Raw genomic sequence first — 17155 nt, forward strand, 5'->3', positions numbered from 1 at the left:
AAAGGCGTCCTGCTGTGGGGTTGCACAAGTTCTCGGCTGTTATCTTAAAGCTGCTATAAACAATGTTGTTATATTAACAATGGATCTGTGGCGGCGCCCAGTAGCTCAACTGGCAGAGCGGGTGGCGCCGCATGTACAGGGGCTATATCTTGCCGCAGCAGTCATGCAGGTTTGATTCAAACCTCGGCCCTTTGCTGCATGTCATCCCTCCTCTCTCCCCCTTTCATGCCATAGCTGTACTGTCGAATAGAGGTTACAAGCTCTAAAAAAATATCTTTAAAAAAAACAAAATAAACAACGACAATGGATCAGTGTAGCCTCTAAAAAAAAGGCAGAGAATTATCACTCTGCAGCTCTACGCAGTGATTGGGTGTCTTTTAACTCATTTGGTTTTCTGGCTTTAATACTCTGGTTCACTCTCATTGCTTTTATGGCATCATTGATTTTCAGGGGAAAGACTCTACAAAGCCCCACTGTGCAACACAGAGTTAGTGACCAGCTGGTGCGCATAGTGAAGCATTTAAGATAGCAGCCAAAGTGACAAACATTTCCCTCAGGAGTTGGTAGCGAAAGAAACAGAGCTAAAATACTGCACAAAATACCACCCCCCACCCTCTCCATGTTACTGTATGGGACATGACAAACTAAAAGTACAGGTCCCATTAAAAACTGTTTTGTCATATAATGCAGTTGTTATCACTCTGATGTAAGTTTAAGTGCTCATTTTCCTGATGAGTTTGGTTAAAATGAGTTATTTATTGCTGTAAAAAGGGGATTTGACATCACCAGCTGTGTGTGCCTATCGGTGTGTAAGCGGTCAGTGACACTGCTCGCAATTGGTCAGACAGCGGGAACTTAATACTGTGGGGATCACTGCTGAGCAAAGTCTCAAAGTGACGTCACCTGCAAAAGATGGTAGCATCTAAAGATATTTTGGCTTCAGAGGATTGAGAAGAAGTGGAGACACATTTAGGGCCATACCAGACTCAAAATGATGTTGGCCAAATTAGATTTGGCTGTTCAATACAAATATTCAAAAAATGAATTCCTTTTTATCTCAAGGTATAGAGTTTAAGAGTTTGAACAGGGTTGAGTGGGATGTCCAGGGTGACAATGATGTTCAAGTTATATAGTAAACACACAACACAAACACACTACCTATGCTAGCGACGGATCAGATATGATATCGGCCAGGCTGATAATCTGTCACCCCCTAATGTTAATGACAACTCTTTGCTAACAAGTTTGCCATAATCAGCTTTAAAGGTCAATGTTACTGTTGTGGTAACAGGTTGCTGCCCTCTAGTGGCCAAAAAAATCTGTTAGCACAGGTTTAAACCCTGACCTTACTCAGGCACCAGCAAAAAAAAAAGGCAGGTGTGGTGGAGATATGTTTATTAATAAGGAAGTGTTGAAAGCCACCACATGCTCAACTACAAATAAGTCTCCTCCTGCACTGCCCCCATAAGTAAAGACACTCATATACTCATTCCTTGTCGCACAGCCGGCAGTAAATTCATAATACAAGAGAAGATGAAAGGAACGCTTGATGAAAGGGTGTACAAATAGACATGAAGGTTATCCTTTCTGTCTTATTAGAGTTGACCAGGACATTTGCTAACAGCTGGGCTGCCACATACAGTAAGTCACACTAAAGTAGGTAATGGAAGGGTGTGTGAATGCTACAGTATGCATACGTGGCTCTCTGTTATATAAAATAAGAATAAATAAATGGATGACTTTGAAAAAAGCACATCTCAGCAACACATTGATCCCAGGGCTAAACTTAAAAGCACACAAATAATGGAAAGCTTTTTGTATGGATTACCAGAGTTTGTATTCATGCATACTTTGCTTCGTCTGTTGATTTTTCAGCAGCAACTGATGGTTGCATGACTAAAAGGCTACTATGGTTTGTTTACGTAGGCTGAAACTGAGACTGCAGTGATTGAAGTGGTCCAAAGAGTTCAGAGCAATGGATCAGAGCATGTACCCAGAGTTATGCAACAAACTGTATACATTTTTCTGACCACATAAATGTGTCCTTTTCTTATTTTAAACCAACAGTATTTCATTATTTCAGCAATTTCTCAGCATCTGTGGTTCTTTTTTTAGCCATTGCTCCACATCACACTGTCACTGTAGGAAAATTCGGACAAGCAAATTGTGGGACGGGATGTAAACAAGCAATATTAGATAATTTGACACATGGAAGGATGGCGGTGCCAAACAAGAGGCCGGCCCAACAGTGTAGCAATATTTCTGCCATGGTCAGTTGAAGGACAATGTGTAAACAACAATGGCGTGTGCCTGCCAGGCAGACTGGATCAGAATCTGTCTGTGGAAACGGGGTCGGTATTCTGGTCTGTGAGGAGAGATGAGCTGCCAATATGAGAACTGATGCCAGAGCCGGTGGTTATGAGGCGCGGGTGGGGACGGATCACAAGAGACAGACAACAGATAGACAGGCTGTGAAAGCATTTTGTCCCCTACCCAGAGGGATCATGGGCTCATGAAGGAGGAAGGAAGGAAGGAGGGGGACCACACCAACTCATAGGCTCTTGACTCACTCTCACACACACCCACACACAGATGCTATAGACTCAAGTCATCTGCTTGGTGATAGAAGAGGTTTAACCCTTTGAAATCTTAGCAAACTTGTTAGATTTCTTCCCAAAAAAAAAAAACATGGGGCAATGAGCAATTTAACAAGACATGGCTCATAACCAAATCAAACAAACCAATTTGCTGAAGTTTAAAAGGGTTAAATAGCATGTGAGAGGTGCATGAATACATAACAAGAAAACTGATGTCGAACCAGGTTTCAACGGGTCAATGTGTGCGCGGAGAGAGTGGCAGACTGACACGGTAACAGAGATGCCACAAGACGTCCACTTTCATCCATTAGCTAATTATCAGCTCGAACTAAACTTTGATGGAAATATTTGAGTTACAAAAGCATTGCATTTGGCTCTTCTGAGCACGCACTGTTATGACCTTGATGTCTCCTTTGTACCTTCAGGCTCATCTCCGCACCCTGACGTCCGAGGACCATCGGTCCCCAGCTCTCCGTCCTGTACACCCAACACCCCCACAATGCTTTGCAGTGGCAACTCAGAACCCAACCTCAACACACCCATGAACATCAACCTCAACTCCAGCTACTACACCGTCTTCTCCTCCTCCGCAGGTTTGTCCCAGTGCTCCAGTTAACTCCTTTCTCGATCTTTAATCTCTTTATATCCTCCCGATCGGTATTTCCTGTCCAGATGTTTGTAATTTTTTCTTTTGTTTATGAAATTGATTAAAACGCATACGCATGTTAGCACATGGAGCAAATATTTACCTTGCTGATGCGAAGCAGTGATCACTGACGTCGTGCTGTCCCAGGCTGCAGAGAGCATGACAAGAAAATTCCTGGCAGATAATGGCGACATAAAGAGCTTCATTAGCAGAGAAAAGAAAAGTGGAAAGGATACTGACAGCTTATGCCTTTAAAACTTTGGCAAATTTGCTTGATTTTTTTCAAAAACACGTGAAGGCACTGAGCAACTTAAGAAGGAATTACCGACTCCAGACATTTTTTCCCAAGCTTTTTTTTTTTTTTAAATAATTTTCTAAATCTACTTATTTCTTACAATTTGCAGGACATTTCTTACCAGGTTTCTCATTACCTTTTTTTATCCATGTTTTCAAAAGAATTTAAAACTATTTGTCCAGGGTTCAAAGGTTTAAATACTTGTAAAAGGCATCTGAATGCAGCATAAGAAAAGTGATTTTGATCCAGGTTTCAAGGAGTTAAAAAAAAGTGTTTTGGTTATGCTACAATACAGAAATGTAGTAGTCAATACCAATACCAACTTAAAAATACTCAACTTGATCCATTGGTATTAAAAAAAAAGGCATAACAAATCCTATGTACAAGTCAAGTTTACACTCTTGTATTGAAAACATAAATGAAAATAAATCCACATTTTATTATCAATCCCTGACAATCTGCCTAAAATGCTTTTTGGGAAAGGAATCATATTTATATATAGCTTTCAGTATATTAACACATTTCTCATTCATTGCTGTTATTCAGCACTTGTACATGTAAGATATAATGGTTGGTCTTTGTGGTAGCCTATTTGCCCCGCCCCTCCTCCACTGTGATTGGATGGCTGGGTATAAAAACTGTTAGTGACCAGTGCAGTGTTTTACCCAAAGTCACTGTGCATTTGTCCCGCCAATAAAAGAATGAAAGTTGCAGAGGACTTTTAACAAAATTTAATTCATTTACATCATAACAATGCAGAAAATGTGCAGTGGTGCATAAAACTTCACCACAACTTAGAACATTAAGTGTTTGATGCTCAAAATTTTCTGGCAGAGGACTCCTGAACGGTCAGTTTCATATGTATTTCCCCTAATGGTGAAACAAAATCTACACCATTGCCCAAAGTTTAACATTTTTCAGGTCTAACAAAAAAAAAAAAAGACAAACATGCAGAATGGACGCTCAGCGCTTCTTCAGGCTGTTTGTGTTTTTCAGCATAGTGTGAGTATGTGACCCTCCTATTACCAGGAATGAAAAAAAATATGCTGGATTTCAGAAAACACACCTTTTTTGCAAGTCACGGAGGAGCTGTTACAGCAGCTGTTGCTGCAGCTGCACTTGTCGCCATGTTCCACATGTTGGTAGTCAATGGTAGAAGCGTCCTTTCTTTCTTTGGCATTTACCAGCAGACCACAACACTTGTAGGCGTGTAGGCAAACCCGTCAGGTCGGAAGTGCTGTCCGGTACCTTTGGCGCTGGGGGAAAAAAAAAAAGTGAGAGTATGGTAATGTTATCCCTTACTGGATATACAACTACAATTACAAGTGTCTGCCTGAAATAATTGGAGAACTTTGTTTTTCTCTGTTTTCCTTCTCACATCGCCTCAGGTACAACCCCGAGTTCTCCATTCTCCAGCCACCCAGAATCCCCCACCTTCCCGTCCTGCTCGGGCACGTGGGGCGACGAATGCACCATTTGCTACGAGAATGTGGTGGACACGGTCCTCTACGCCTGCGGACACATGTGTCTCTGCTACGCCTGTGGCCTAAAACTCAAAAAGATGGCCAACGCATGCTGCCCCATCTGCAGGAGGACGATCAAAGACATCATCAAGACCTACCGCAGCACGTAGGCTTTTGTTAGACGGTGTGTCACATCGTCAGGTTCAGCTCAAGAGGTTCTCAAAGCCATGTAAGACTTAGTAAAGATGGACGCAGCACAAATGCTTGTTTGTGTGTGCAATCTGGCTCAGGTACTCTACAGCAGGACTTTTAAACCCATCATTAAAACATTTTATCTGTGTTATGTTTAATGCACATCCTTGGAAAGCTCACAGTACTGCCCATGAGCTTCATCATACAGTGTGATCAACAGAAACAGTTCGTGCTGCTGCAGGAACGTGACCTACTATTGTCCAGTGACTCTGTGATTTGTGCATCTGTTGAAGAGAAAGAGTAATCTGAAGAGGCATGTGTCCTACTTCCTGCAGAGTAACCCTTCGTTCTGCTGGTGATAGCGTTGCTGCTAGCTAGTTTTACAAGAAATTGTCCAGAGCTGCGGAAGAAACATGGAGAATAAATATGTGGTTTCACCAGCTGCTCCTCTACTGTTTGTCAGAGTGCATCGGGTCTAAACGTGTTGTTTTAGAGTAAGAATTGAATCTCTACTAAATCTTAAAAATCATAGCAAGGTTGTTTTATTTGACATTTCCTGAATGCATCCAGAAGCCACTGAGAATGACTAAGCTTTTCTAAAATAAGCCATTTTTTGAATGCACAGAAAAAAAAAATACTCCTCCTGCAATAAAACACAAAGAAATGCCTAAATCTAAAGGGTACAGAATAAACAAATGAAGTGTTTTGTCGGATATCTCACTTCCAGCTGTGCTTCTGTGAATTTCAGGGCAGAATGTGCGAAGGGTAAAAAAAAAAAAGTGTGAGTGTTGTCACCATAGAAGGTCACGCTCGCAGTGAATGAGGATGTAAATCAGTGAGGAGGGAAGAGGCAGGAGAGAGGATGTTGTATGTTTGGGACAAAGACAGCGGAGGAAGGGGCACCTTTTTGGTGTCTGCACATCGTTTTGGCGCAAAGAAAGTCTTAGCTGACTCAGGCACACCCCATACATCAGATGTTTGTATGAAAAGCCTGTAAAATGTGGGACTTGCATGAGTTGCATGTCCTCGGCGGCCGCCCCCGCCATCTCAGTAAGCCGGGTGGATGCTGTGATTGGACAAAAATCATCCAAATAAACACTGGTGGGTAGTGAGGTTTTCTTTAAAATGCTGAATGAGCACATAAGGATGACGAATCAACCTCTTCATCACTGCGAGAAACATGTTAACCCACTATAAGTCAGAGACGCTTACTTCAGGTTACACATTTCTCTTTCATGTGTACATTAAAATAAAAAATATTTGCTTTCCGTGACGTATTTCAGCGATCCGCCTTCAAGTGAAAAAAAAAAAATCACACGAGTGCAGTCAGTAACAAGGATGTAGCTTGTTGTTGTGGGACATTGTGAGAATTTAATTTGCATATCAGTTTCTAAGTGCTGCTCTCTCGTCCGTAAAAGCAAACTCCAAGGACATTTTCACTCAACTAATCTCATGCATTATGTACTGCTTTGAATTGTTAAGAAATACAAGCTATTTTCAGGTGTTATTTTGGCCTCGCTGAGACATTACTCGGTAATTTGTAAAGTGCTGATTTGTTGTCTTTTCAAGGAGCTTGTCATCTCGCCACTGTGGGGGGAAAATGTTATATAACATTTGAGTCACGGTTAAGTTTTTTTGAGTGCCTTTAAAGAGAGAAGCCTGGGCTAACTTTCGGTCTATCGGGCTCCTCACCGTGAAAACCAGGAGGTTGATACACTGTAAAATCTGACAAGTTCATCTTACTTACAATGATCTTAAAAAACGGTCGCCTTGAAAAAGGAAAGTAAATATAACTATTAATCCTACTATATATTTACCCTTTATTTTATTGTTAAGTTTACATAAAACGTGGCTGTATTTACTTAATTTTGTGAACTCGTTGCACTTTAAAAATGACAAGAATCACCTTGCCCTAAGTGTCAGCAACTTCACCAAAACACAAATACGACTCACTAGTTTGCAACCAGCAGAATAAAGATATATAGCTCAGAAAACTTGGATTACAGAAGTTGCTAAAACGTAGAAAGACCCATTTAATTAAACTTGTCATTTTTTAGTTGCAGAAACTTCACAAAATTAAGCAAATATACCTAAATCATAAGTAAACTTAACCATTAAATATAAAGTAAACATAAATTAAGAATAATAATTAAATTATATATTTACTTTTTTCATGGAAATCAGATTCCTAGATTTGTTTAAAAGTAAAATCAACTTGTCAGATTGTGCAGTGTATTCATCTTAAAGTCACTCTGACATGGTTGTGATGTGAGCAGGTGTAACCACACAACCTACCAATACAAACATTTCAGTTTGCTTAATATCAGTGCGAGTTTATACACTGCTAAAAATGTTTAAATATCGCCTTGTCCCCTCTGTCACTGCATTATACTGGAATTTCGTTGTGTTTTAGACGCTCAGCTTTTTACATTTCTACCTGTTTGTTTTTTTCTTCCTGACCAAATACGACCTAGCAGAAATAAAACGTTTGTGAAACATTTTTGATAGAAAAAACGTATTGATGAGTGTAATATTAACTGTACATTATGAGGTTTATTTATTTTGTCAATGCTACTCTAAAGAATTATCACTGTTTGTTTTATATGTATGGCTATAGTGTCCAAAAGTAAAAATATTGTTTATTTTATTGTTGCATAGTTAAAGATTATAGAAAACTTTTGTATCCCCTGAAAGTCTCTGTGGATCTGTCTGCTGATTTTCACTTAAAGGAATAGTTTGACATTTTGGGAAAATATGAATATTATAGATAATAAGATCAATGTCACCATCCAGTGGTGAAATACATGACTAATTACATCTACTTAAGTGTTTACTTTATACTTCCAATCTGCAAGGTATTTTTTTACTCTACAACATTCATCTGACAACTGTAGTTATTTTTGCAGATTAAAATTGTACACATAATGTATATAATCTTATGTGTACTTGTAGTTATAGAATAAAAAGTACCCAAAAGAATAAAGTGGTTTGAATGCTACCACACTGAAATGCTGTCAGCTCTAGTAAAAATTATGACTGTACATAATAATATACATGTTAATATTACACTGATAGTAGTACTTTTACTTTTGATACTCCAGATCAAACAAATGCATTTTGTCTATAGTACTTCTGTACTTTCACTAGCGCAACATTTTGGACTTTTTACATGGTACATATTGGAGTATTTCAACATTGTGGCATCAACACACTACTATTATTGTACTGTGTGGCTATAATCCCATATTTTTATTAATTTAATATAAAAACTGAAACAATGTGAAACATGTCATTAGTGATGAGCCTGCGGAGAATTAACACCCGAATCTGCAGCTCCCCTAAACTACAACCAGCAGACAGACACAGTTAGTGACCAGCTGGTGAACATAATGCAGCACGCGCTTGGTCTCCTGTGCAGCCCCTTACCTTCTGTGATTGGATGGCTGGTTAAAAAGTGAGTGAAAATCCAGTATTTCACCTGAAGGTTTAACATTTTGCAACTCTCAGCCATAAAAAAAAAACAAAAAAAAAAAAAAACGGCAGCGCTCACTCAGACTCAGCCCCTCTTCAGACTGTTGTCGATTGTAGCGTACACGACGCTGCCACTGACAATCATTTTAAAAATATGCTGGCCTCTGGAAAAAAATGCCTCTGTTGACAAGGCCTCTGAGGCAGCTGTAGACCCAGATATTTCCTCCAGGAGTTGGTGGAGACCAAAAACAGAGCTTACATATGAAGCTAAAGCCAGCAGCTAAACATGCGGGACACAGCTAGCCTGACTGTCCAATGGTGACAAAGTCCACCTACCAGCACTAAAAGCTCAAAACCAGTAGCCTAACTTCCTGGAGTCTCTGTTGACTCCTGCCTGAAAAATAGTCTGACCAAATCTGGCTCATTACCGCCTGTTAAATGGCAATGTCATTTTTATACAGTTTTGAATGAGCAAAATATAAGGTATAAATTACTGAGCGTTGGAGGTGCTTGTAGGCAGCTTTCTTTACATTTGAACGGAGCCAGACAAACTGTTTTTAGCCTTTATGCTAAGCTAACTGTATGCTAACTGTGGCCAATGTTTTTGTGCCAATATCTCCAGAAAGCAAACTAACAAACTGGAACATCATATATAAAAACAGAGGAGGCTACTATAGCCTAGAATAAAAATAAAATCAAATATTTCACAAAACATACAGTAAAACTTAATATCAGTAATTTAGAGAAATGTGCAGTAAAACTATCAAACAATGGACCATGATAATCATAATTTTAATTACTCCACCTGCCAAGCATTGGATATGATATATGCAATGTATGGCAGGTGGATGAACTAAAGTGATGATTTATGAGTTATAGATGGTTAAAGTCACTATTTCAAGACTTCAGGATGGCCTGGGGGAATCTTTTTTATCTATTTCTTTGCCTAAAAGCAAATAAGCCTATTTCCCAAGATGTCAAACATTTCCTTAAATGTCATATACTTAATTATGCTGTTAAAAGGGAATAAAATGTGTAAAGTTGGCAAACTCTATTTTGAATTTGTGTTGTAATGAAGCTGGGGTAATCATAACTCTGACAGCCTGTTTTCAAATGTGACCAAATATTTGCAGTCCAACCAAAACAAAACCAGCAGTGAGTGAAGGCGGACATTGTGCATTTTGGACAAGAAAATCAGCTCATAACTCTGGTTTCCTGGGTTTGGGATTTCTATTAGTCGTCAAAAAGCATTCTTAAAGTGGTTTGATTATGTTCAGTTTGTTAAATAAAGTTTAAGTCTGAATTGCTGGCTTCATTCATTTCATTTCTCATTTTTTAACATGAAAGAAAACCATACAACAGACAGCTTGCCCCCTACTTTGGTTTATTTGACTCAAATTGCAATAAAAAGTTAAAGCTGACCATTTCCATTTCACAGTTACAGCACTTATTATATTTTATGCACAGCAGGAAACAAGTTGATCTGGCACAAAAGACGGGGAATGAGAGAGCATTAATGCTATTACCTTTTCCCAAAGCGTACATTATACAAATGGTTGATATAATGTCTTGTGCGAGAAAATTCAAATTAGGCAACAGTTAGAGAACAAAAAAGGCAGCCATCGTTCAGACGCCTAACTCAATCCCTCGCCACACTCAGTAGTATACTTGACTAACACCCCGCCATATACTATATGAATAACAAAGGCAAGGGCTTTTAGTAAACAGCTATAACTCACAGAGAAACTGTTTAGAGTCGTGGTATGTAGACCTGGCCAGAGTGAACATCATCTGTTATTTACTACCCTGCGGGCCTGGCTCTAATGCAGCTCTGTTTCATGCTGCACTCCAATAGGCACAAATAAAGCCGTGACGTGCTGACATGAAACAGGCAGCAGTGGCTGCCGTTCATGGCCAAGTGTTCTCAGAGGTGAGAGGGAAACACACAGCCAGGATCTGTGACAGTGACATGAATACAGTATATCTCAGCGGTGTCTGTGTACACACAGACTTTCCACTCAGACCTCTCAGTGAACCTGGCTGCCGGCCTTCTGAAGGCTTAAGGGCTTGGCAGACTTGTTTGAGTCGTGTTGTGGTATCTCTTCTAGACAGCTGTTTGGTCAAACACACGTCGTCTATTAAGGTATCAAATTTGTATTCCAAAAAAGCGCGACGGTATCGATTTTGAATTTCAACTAGACATCAGACAGTCGGAGTTTGAGTTTGTGCCTCTGTTGTAGTTAAGGCTTTAAGCTTTCAGCGTTCAGCGTGATGTAAAATCCTTTTCCTCTGCGAGATTTGCAGCGTCGAGGGACACGCTGTGAGGAGAAGTGCAATTATATTTAAAAAGTACAACTTTGTTCATAGTGCGAAATATCAATCGAGAAGTCTCACCCCTGCATCATCTAATTACTGTGTTGATGAAGGCGGAGGTGAAGGTTACGGTGATGCTGAGCTCAGTCTGCAGCGAGAGGCTGACTGCTGCTGCCCTCCAGAGGACAGAGACAGAGACAACAGGCTCTGCAGAGAACAGAGACAAACCTCAAAGACAAAACCAGCAGCTATGCGGGGTCAAAGCAGAGATGCTTTCAGTGAATGTGACAGCACACATGTAGATTTCAGGGGGGGAAGGGGCACATCACCCTCAATATTTGCATGATTTGTCCCTCGCAATTAGGGCTGCACAACTGAAATATTATCAAAATAACAATACAGCCATTTGCAACATCCAAATTGCAAGAGCTGCAATTTTTCTGATGAAGGTAAAATGTGTAACAGCACACCGTAATTACTGAAGCTTTGTGGTGCAACAGACATCCTAGTCTACAAATCATATTCCAGATATAAGGGAACATGCCTGTTTGGTACAGACCACAGCAAAAATCACATCTTTTTTTTTTTTTCTCAGAGAAATTGTAATGCAAAAATCACTGTCCCTACTCACACTGCGACACATACTGCAATCGCCATACCTGTCAAAATAATTGCAATATGATTTGTTTTGCATGTCTTGCAGCTCTACCGGCAATACAAACATAAACACAGCAGGACTTCTGCTGTGACAAAATTAAAGCCATTTACGCTACTAACTGATGCAGAAAAGACACAGGTATGTGCATAAATATTCACTTGAATGCAGGTTGAGTGTCTAACTCTAAATTTCTTGTCAAAGGACCCCCAAACCTCTCATTTCACGTGTCCTTGCCGATGTTGAAATGAAACCTAAGCCTAACCCCTGTTAAACTGCCCAGTCAATATCCAATCCACGTCTACATTTTAGAAATGACAATGACAATAAGGTTACTAACTACAAAAGTAGCAAATATATAAAAACCTTTAGACTTAGGAAGAGGCTACTCTTTTTGAACATCATATTTTCCAAATTCTGTCCTGATTTCTGCAAATTTATTATTGTTAGAACGTTTGGCGGTGAGTGCAGCAGGACTTGTTTGAGACTCAAAACTCAAGGTTTGGGGCTTGAGCCTTGATTTACTTGTGATTTTCAAAACATAACTTTGTCCCATCTCAGGTTTTAAAACACAAGTATATCTGTGAGTGATTATTGCTGATTTTATACCCTTATCAGGGCGTTGTATCCTCCAGGATATACTGAATCAAGTTGTGATAATGCAAATCTTTTTTTTTCAACAAGAAAATATAAAACCATCCTTACAAAACTGTTTTATAAAACAAAAGTCCCCCAAAACTATAATTAACATGAAAAAACAACAACACATACATCATAGCCATAGACTTTGTACACGTAGGTCTACATTTTGAATTTGGATACCAATGATATGTTTGTTTTTGATCGTTGGCATGAAGTCACATGACCCATCTCTCCTTTCAGTGTTTCACATTATTATTAAGTTCAGCCAGTTTATGCTCCTCCCTCCACAGCCTGTCAGACAGCACAGAAACCACTCTATGCATGTATCACTGTGCTCACAGGTGTCACAGCTACAACAGCGCTCCCCCCCTGCGATACTGCTGAGTTGTGATCTGGCTGACAAGTATCTGCTACTTTTAAGGTCAAGAGTGAACCTCGACATTGAGTATGCGTTACCCTACATCCTGAGTTTTGTTATTGTCACAATACAAGAACTTGTGACGCAAAGACTGACACACTGCCTTCAAATCTGAGGTTACTGGCCTCTTGGGGTGTCTTTATCTCAGCTGCAACATCTTGTATTTCCATTTTCCTCCATATCTAACCCCTCTGATTTATCATTCCAATATACACATACTCTAACATGAGCAAATAAGCAAATACAGACACACAGCCAGCAGACAAACGTGGTATAAAGATGATCAACGGGTATCCATAACTTAGTTCCAGACCAGTGAGTGTAGTATGAGATCCCAGCAGAGGAAACAGCCAGCGGGATGGACATATTTCACATTAAATTCCCGTAGGCTTTAAATCTTATTATATTTCAAGCACCAGATCCAATATATCAGCAATATGCAGCGTCTGACACTGAAACTGCATCAGAGTTTTGATTTGGTGTTTTTCTGATTATAGCTGAAGGTGGCAATATAACAGGCTACAACTCCGCACTTAAAACTTTTGCTTTGTCAGTTGATGCTAGATTAAGCAGCTCAGCAACCACTGAGTGAAAGCCATCCAAACCAAAGTCAAACATGCACATGTATGGAAGTGTGTTTTCCCCATCGAACAGGATTTCCCCCCTGCTTGTGTGTAGCCCCCACCCCCCTCGGTGGTTAGGTTTGGAAGGCGGCACAGGTGCACGAACTGAGTAAAAAATATTTGCAAGTTTTCCTTATTAAAAAAAAATGATCAAATATGTGTTTTTCTTTTCATAAAATAAAAATAGTTTGGTTGCACTGATTAAAGTTGTAGCCAAATAATAATGCCAAACTAATATAAGGCCAGACAAAATTTAAAGTAAACAAGAGAGAAACAATTACAAAACAACCCACGCCACTAACAGTGAATACAATTCAAAGAATATTAGCCGTAAACACAAAAACAATAGTACTAGCTGTAGAATTAAACATGATCGAGACAGAAGAAAAGTAAATTAAGAGATATATTAAAAGGCTAACTAAAAAAGATTAAATAAAATAGACAAAATCAAAACAGACATCACATAAAAGCAAGTCTATAAAAAAGGGTTTTAAGAAGCAAATTAAAAGAAGTCACTGATTCTGCAAGCCTCATCTCCTCAGGCAGAGCGTTTCAAAGCCGAAGGGCCCTGACGGCACAGGCACGGTCACCTTTAGTTTTAAGCCTCGACTTTGGAGAGACCAGAAGGGCCCGACCTGAAGATCTATGGCTCACAAGGGGTCAGCCTTTCTGTTATGTAGCTTGGTGCCAGTCTGCATAACAAGAGGGGGACTTGAGGAGAATAGAAGAGGGAATATTAAAAGATCAGATAAGATAATATCTAAAATCATTAGATAAAAGACAAATTCAATATAAAAATGAAATGCTCAAGAAAAAAAGTGATAGAATGATTAAAACACACTTAGTTTCATATTAAAACTATAAAGTTATAAGTGGTGTAAGTATCAAACCATAAAAAGTAAGGGTTTAGGTCAGGTCTATATAGGAGGAAACATATCGATTGGGAAACAGTGAGACACAACACAGATTCTCCTGAGGCCCGAGCTGCCAGAGGAGGCCAGCCTAAGTGAACTGCACCACTATCTGGCTCATTGTTATGGGTAAGAAATGAAAGGGATGTCAGGCAACCAAGTGTGATCTAAATTATTTGCATAACAGCATGCAGCTGGTCAAACACTTGAGCTGTGTTGCATATGCACAGATGTCAGTTAACGTTGGATATAAACACAATGAAGACTGAGATCTCCGCCTTATTCCGCTGCAGAAAGCTTTTAATGCAACGCGACTGAGAGGCTTAACATTAGCAGTGATTATGGCCTGCGATACGTTTTCATTAAAGTGTTTATTATCCGCCACATTAATTTGCAATTAATTCAGCAGATGATTAGCACTCCCTCCTCACATGACTTTCATAAACGGTAGTGCCACACAAAATGCCACATGTGGACCATTAAAGTCAAATTAAAAAGGCTTTTATTTGTCTGCTACAGCATAAACACGCGCTCTAAATCACTTGTGTTTAACTCTGAGAAAATAATCAGACATCAAGTGGCGGAAAAAGGTGATGATTTACATACATGAAGACACATGTTGTCCAGCAAACAAACATCCACCAGGGAAAACAGCACTGCTAACGTCAGCGTGCAGGCCACATTAGCAGATTAGCTGCTCAGCTGCAGCACGGTGCACACATACAATCGTTTAACAGCATGAAAACTTACCTGCAGAAGTCACTTGGGTCCAGGTGGACGCTGGTGTGAGTCTTTAGTCTCCAGCATCACTAACATGCTGTCTGTCCATGATATGTGCCTGAAGGCCACAGAGTAACTTTGTTTCCTGTTCCTCTTCGGTGAAACGCCGGTGTCACTCTGACAGGTGCTGTCAATCACGCTCCCTCACGCCCCTCCCGGAAAAAAAAGAGCAACCCCCCCCCCCTTACCCCCCCCCCCCCTGCTCTTTTAACCCTTTGAAACCCGGAGTGTCATAACTTTGCTTGTGATGATTTCAGACGCCTTTCAGCCCATTTAAACCTTTAAACCCTGATTTTATTTTATTATTATTATTATTATTAGTAGTAGTAGTAGTAGTAGTAGTAGTATTGTTTGTTTTGTTTTGTTGTTATTATTATTATTATTATTATTTTTTTACTGTGGAAAAAATGCATTAAGCAGTTTGGTAAGAAAAAATCCACAAATTGAAAAGAAAAAAAAAAATGATAGATTTAGAAAGCTCTTTTTTTAAGTGCTTGAGAAAAAATGTTTAGGGAAAATCTGTATTTATAATTATCATAATTACATTTTAAAAATGATGTTACAAAATTAATTTTAGTACATTTTTCAAGTTTTGTTTGCCTTGCTTGCTTTTTTGTTGTTTGTTTTTAACTTACTTCTAACGTACTTTAGACTAGTATCTTTTTTCATTTTTTGGTATTTCCTCTTCCATAGCTTATTGCCTTCTTCCGATATATTTCTTGGATTTCATTGGGTTAATAATAATAACAAACTTCTAATAATACTTAATAATAATTATCATAATACTTATTATGATAGCAAACATATTTGATAAACACAATTACATTGACAATACAAATGATGGCTAAATGCGATTTTCATATATTTATATATATTTTTTTATAAATTTTTAAATATAATTTAAAATATCCTGGAGAAGAGCAATGTCTGTACTTGTTATGGAAATGCACTAATTATATTCATGCTACATTTGTATATTCATCAATCATTTGTAAATTTGTGTATATTTGCAAACTTTTTGTGCAAATTGACCTCTCTAAATAGGATGCTTTGAATTGAAACTGAGCACATTGTTAAATATTATATTCAATTTCTGCCAATATATCCCCCTAATGCCTACACACTGAACCTTTTTCCTTTGACTCCAAAAGATGTAGCAGAATTGAAGGACAAATTTAAATTAAATTTTTTTTTTTCCAAGGTACAAGGTAGATTTATTAGTCATTCTGTAAAACTACCTTTAAAAATGACTAATAAATCTACCTTGTACCTTGAAAAAAAAAAGTCTGCAGGACACTGGGCATATTATCGGGCTGTATGAGATGAGTATAACAGACTTAAAGTAACAGATAAACTGTTAAAATGTCCAGTTTCTGCCCCTTGTGGTACAAATGCTAACAACTTAAACATTAATACCAGTCACTCTACTGTATAAAAACACACTGGGCCCCCTTTCATATTGTATAGTCACTATTGTCAAATAACAGCCAGTTTAAAGTCCATTCGTAAGAAACTAACTGGAGCATGACAGTGGTGTAGATGAAGTGGTGCTCGAGTTGATTTAACTGCGCTGTGGGAGCACACGACAGAGAAGTCTTTTAATGTCTGGGCTCCTGTTTACAAGCTTTGAATAGCATTTCAGTGTGTCCCATTTCACACGTCTAATTTTACTTGAAATCATGTTTGTATTTCTATTTATTTATTGAATCTGTGAATAAACTATATGTGAAGGTCTGGAAACACTGGAATCATGGACCAAAGCTTATGTGAGGGGAAAAGTAACTACGAGAGATGAAAACTTTAAGAAAATAAAGTACTAATCATTGTTCAAAAGTGCATTTATTTAATTAATTCTTTTGGCACTTCAGTTATCATCACTGGTCACACAGTTAACATAAAACAAAAGTGAGCATCCCAGAACTACTGAAGAGTTGAGTCAAATTTACTGCCCAGCAGAAATTCAAAATGTTACAATTATTAAAAGAGCAGTTATTAGAAATGTTTAAGCGGTTGTGAAATTGGTTTTATCAGCAAATTCCTTACAATAATAATAAAATAAGCAATAATATGATTTTTAAGTATTGAATAAATATAATTATCTGACATTAGAGAAGTTTTAATTTGGACATTTGCCTCTGAAATGAAAGCA

The 17155-nt window shown here is 38.7% G+C and overlaps 1 protein-coding gene across 1 annotated transcript in view; it reads left to right on the forward strand.

The window, feature by feature from the left end:
- The window catches only part of LOC121954727 (E3 ubiquitin-protein ligase NEURL1-like), a 43528-nt gene extending 33812 nt beyond the window's left edge, over positions 1-9716 (forward strand). Inside the window, exons 5-6 of the mRNA XM_042502409.1 lie at positions 3023-3190; positions 4927-9716. Coding sequence (XP_042358343.1) covers positions 3023-3190; positions 4927-5171 — 413 coding nt within the window. The 3' untranslated portion in view covers positions 5172-9716. The remainder of the gene's footprint in view (positions 1-3022; positions 3191-4926) is intronic.
- Positions 9717-17155: the final 7439 nt, after the last annotated feature.

This window comes from Plectropomus leopardus, chromosome 15, assembly GCF_008729295.1.
Source record: "Plectropomus leopardus isolate mb chromosome 15, YSFRI_Pleo_2.0, whole genome shotgun sequence".
Classification (NCBI taxonomy): domain Eukaryota; kingdom Metazoa; phylum Chordata; class Actinopteri; order Perciformes; family Serranidae; genus Plectropomus; species Plectropomus leopardus.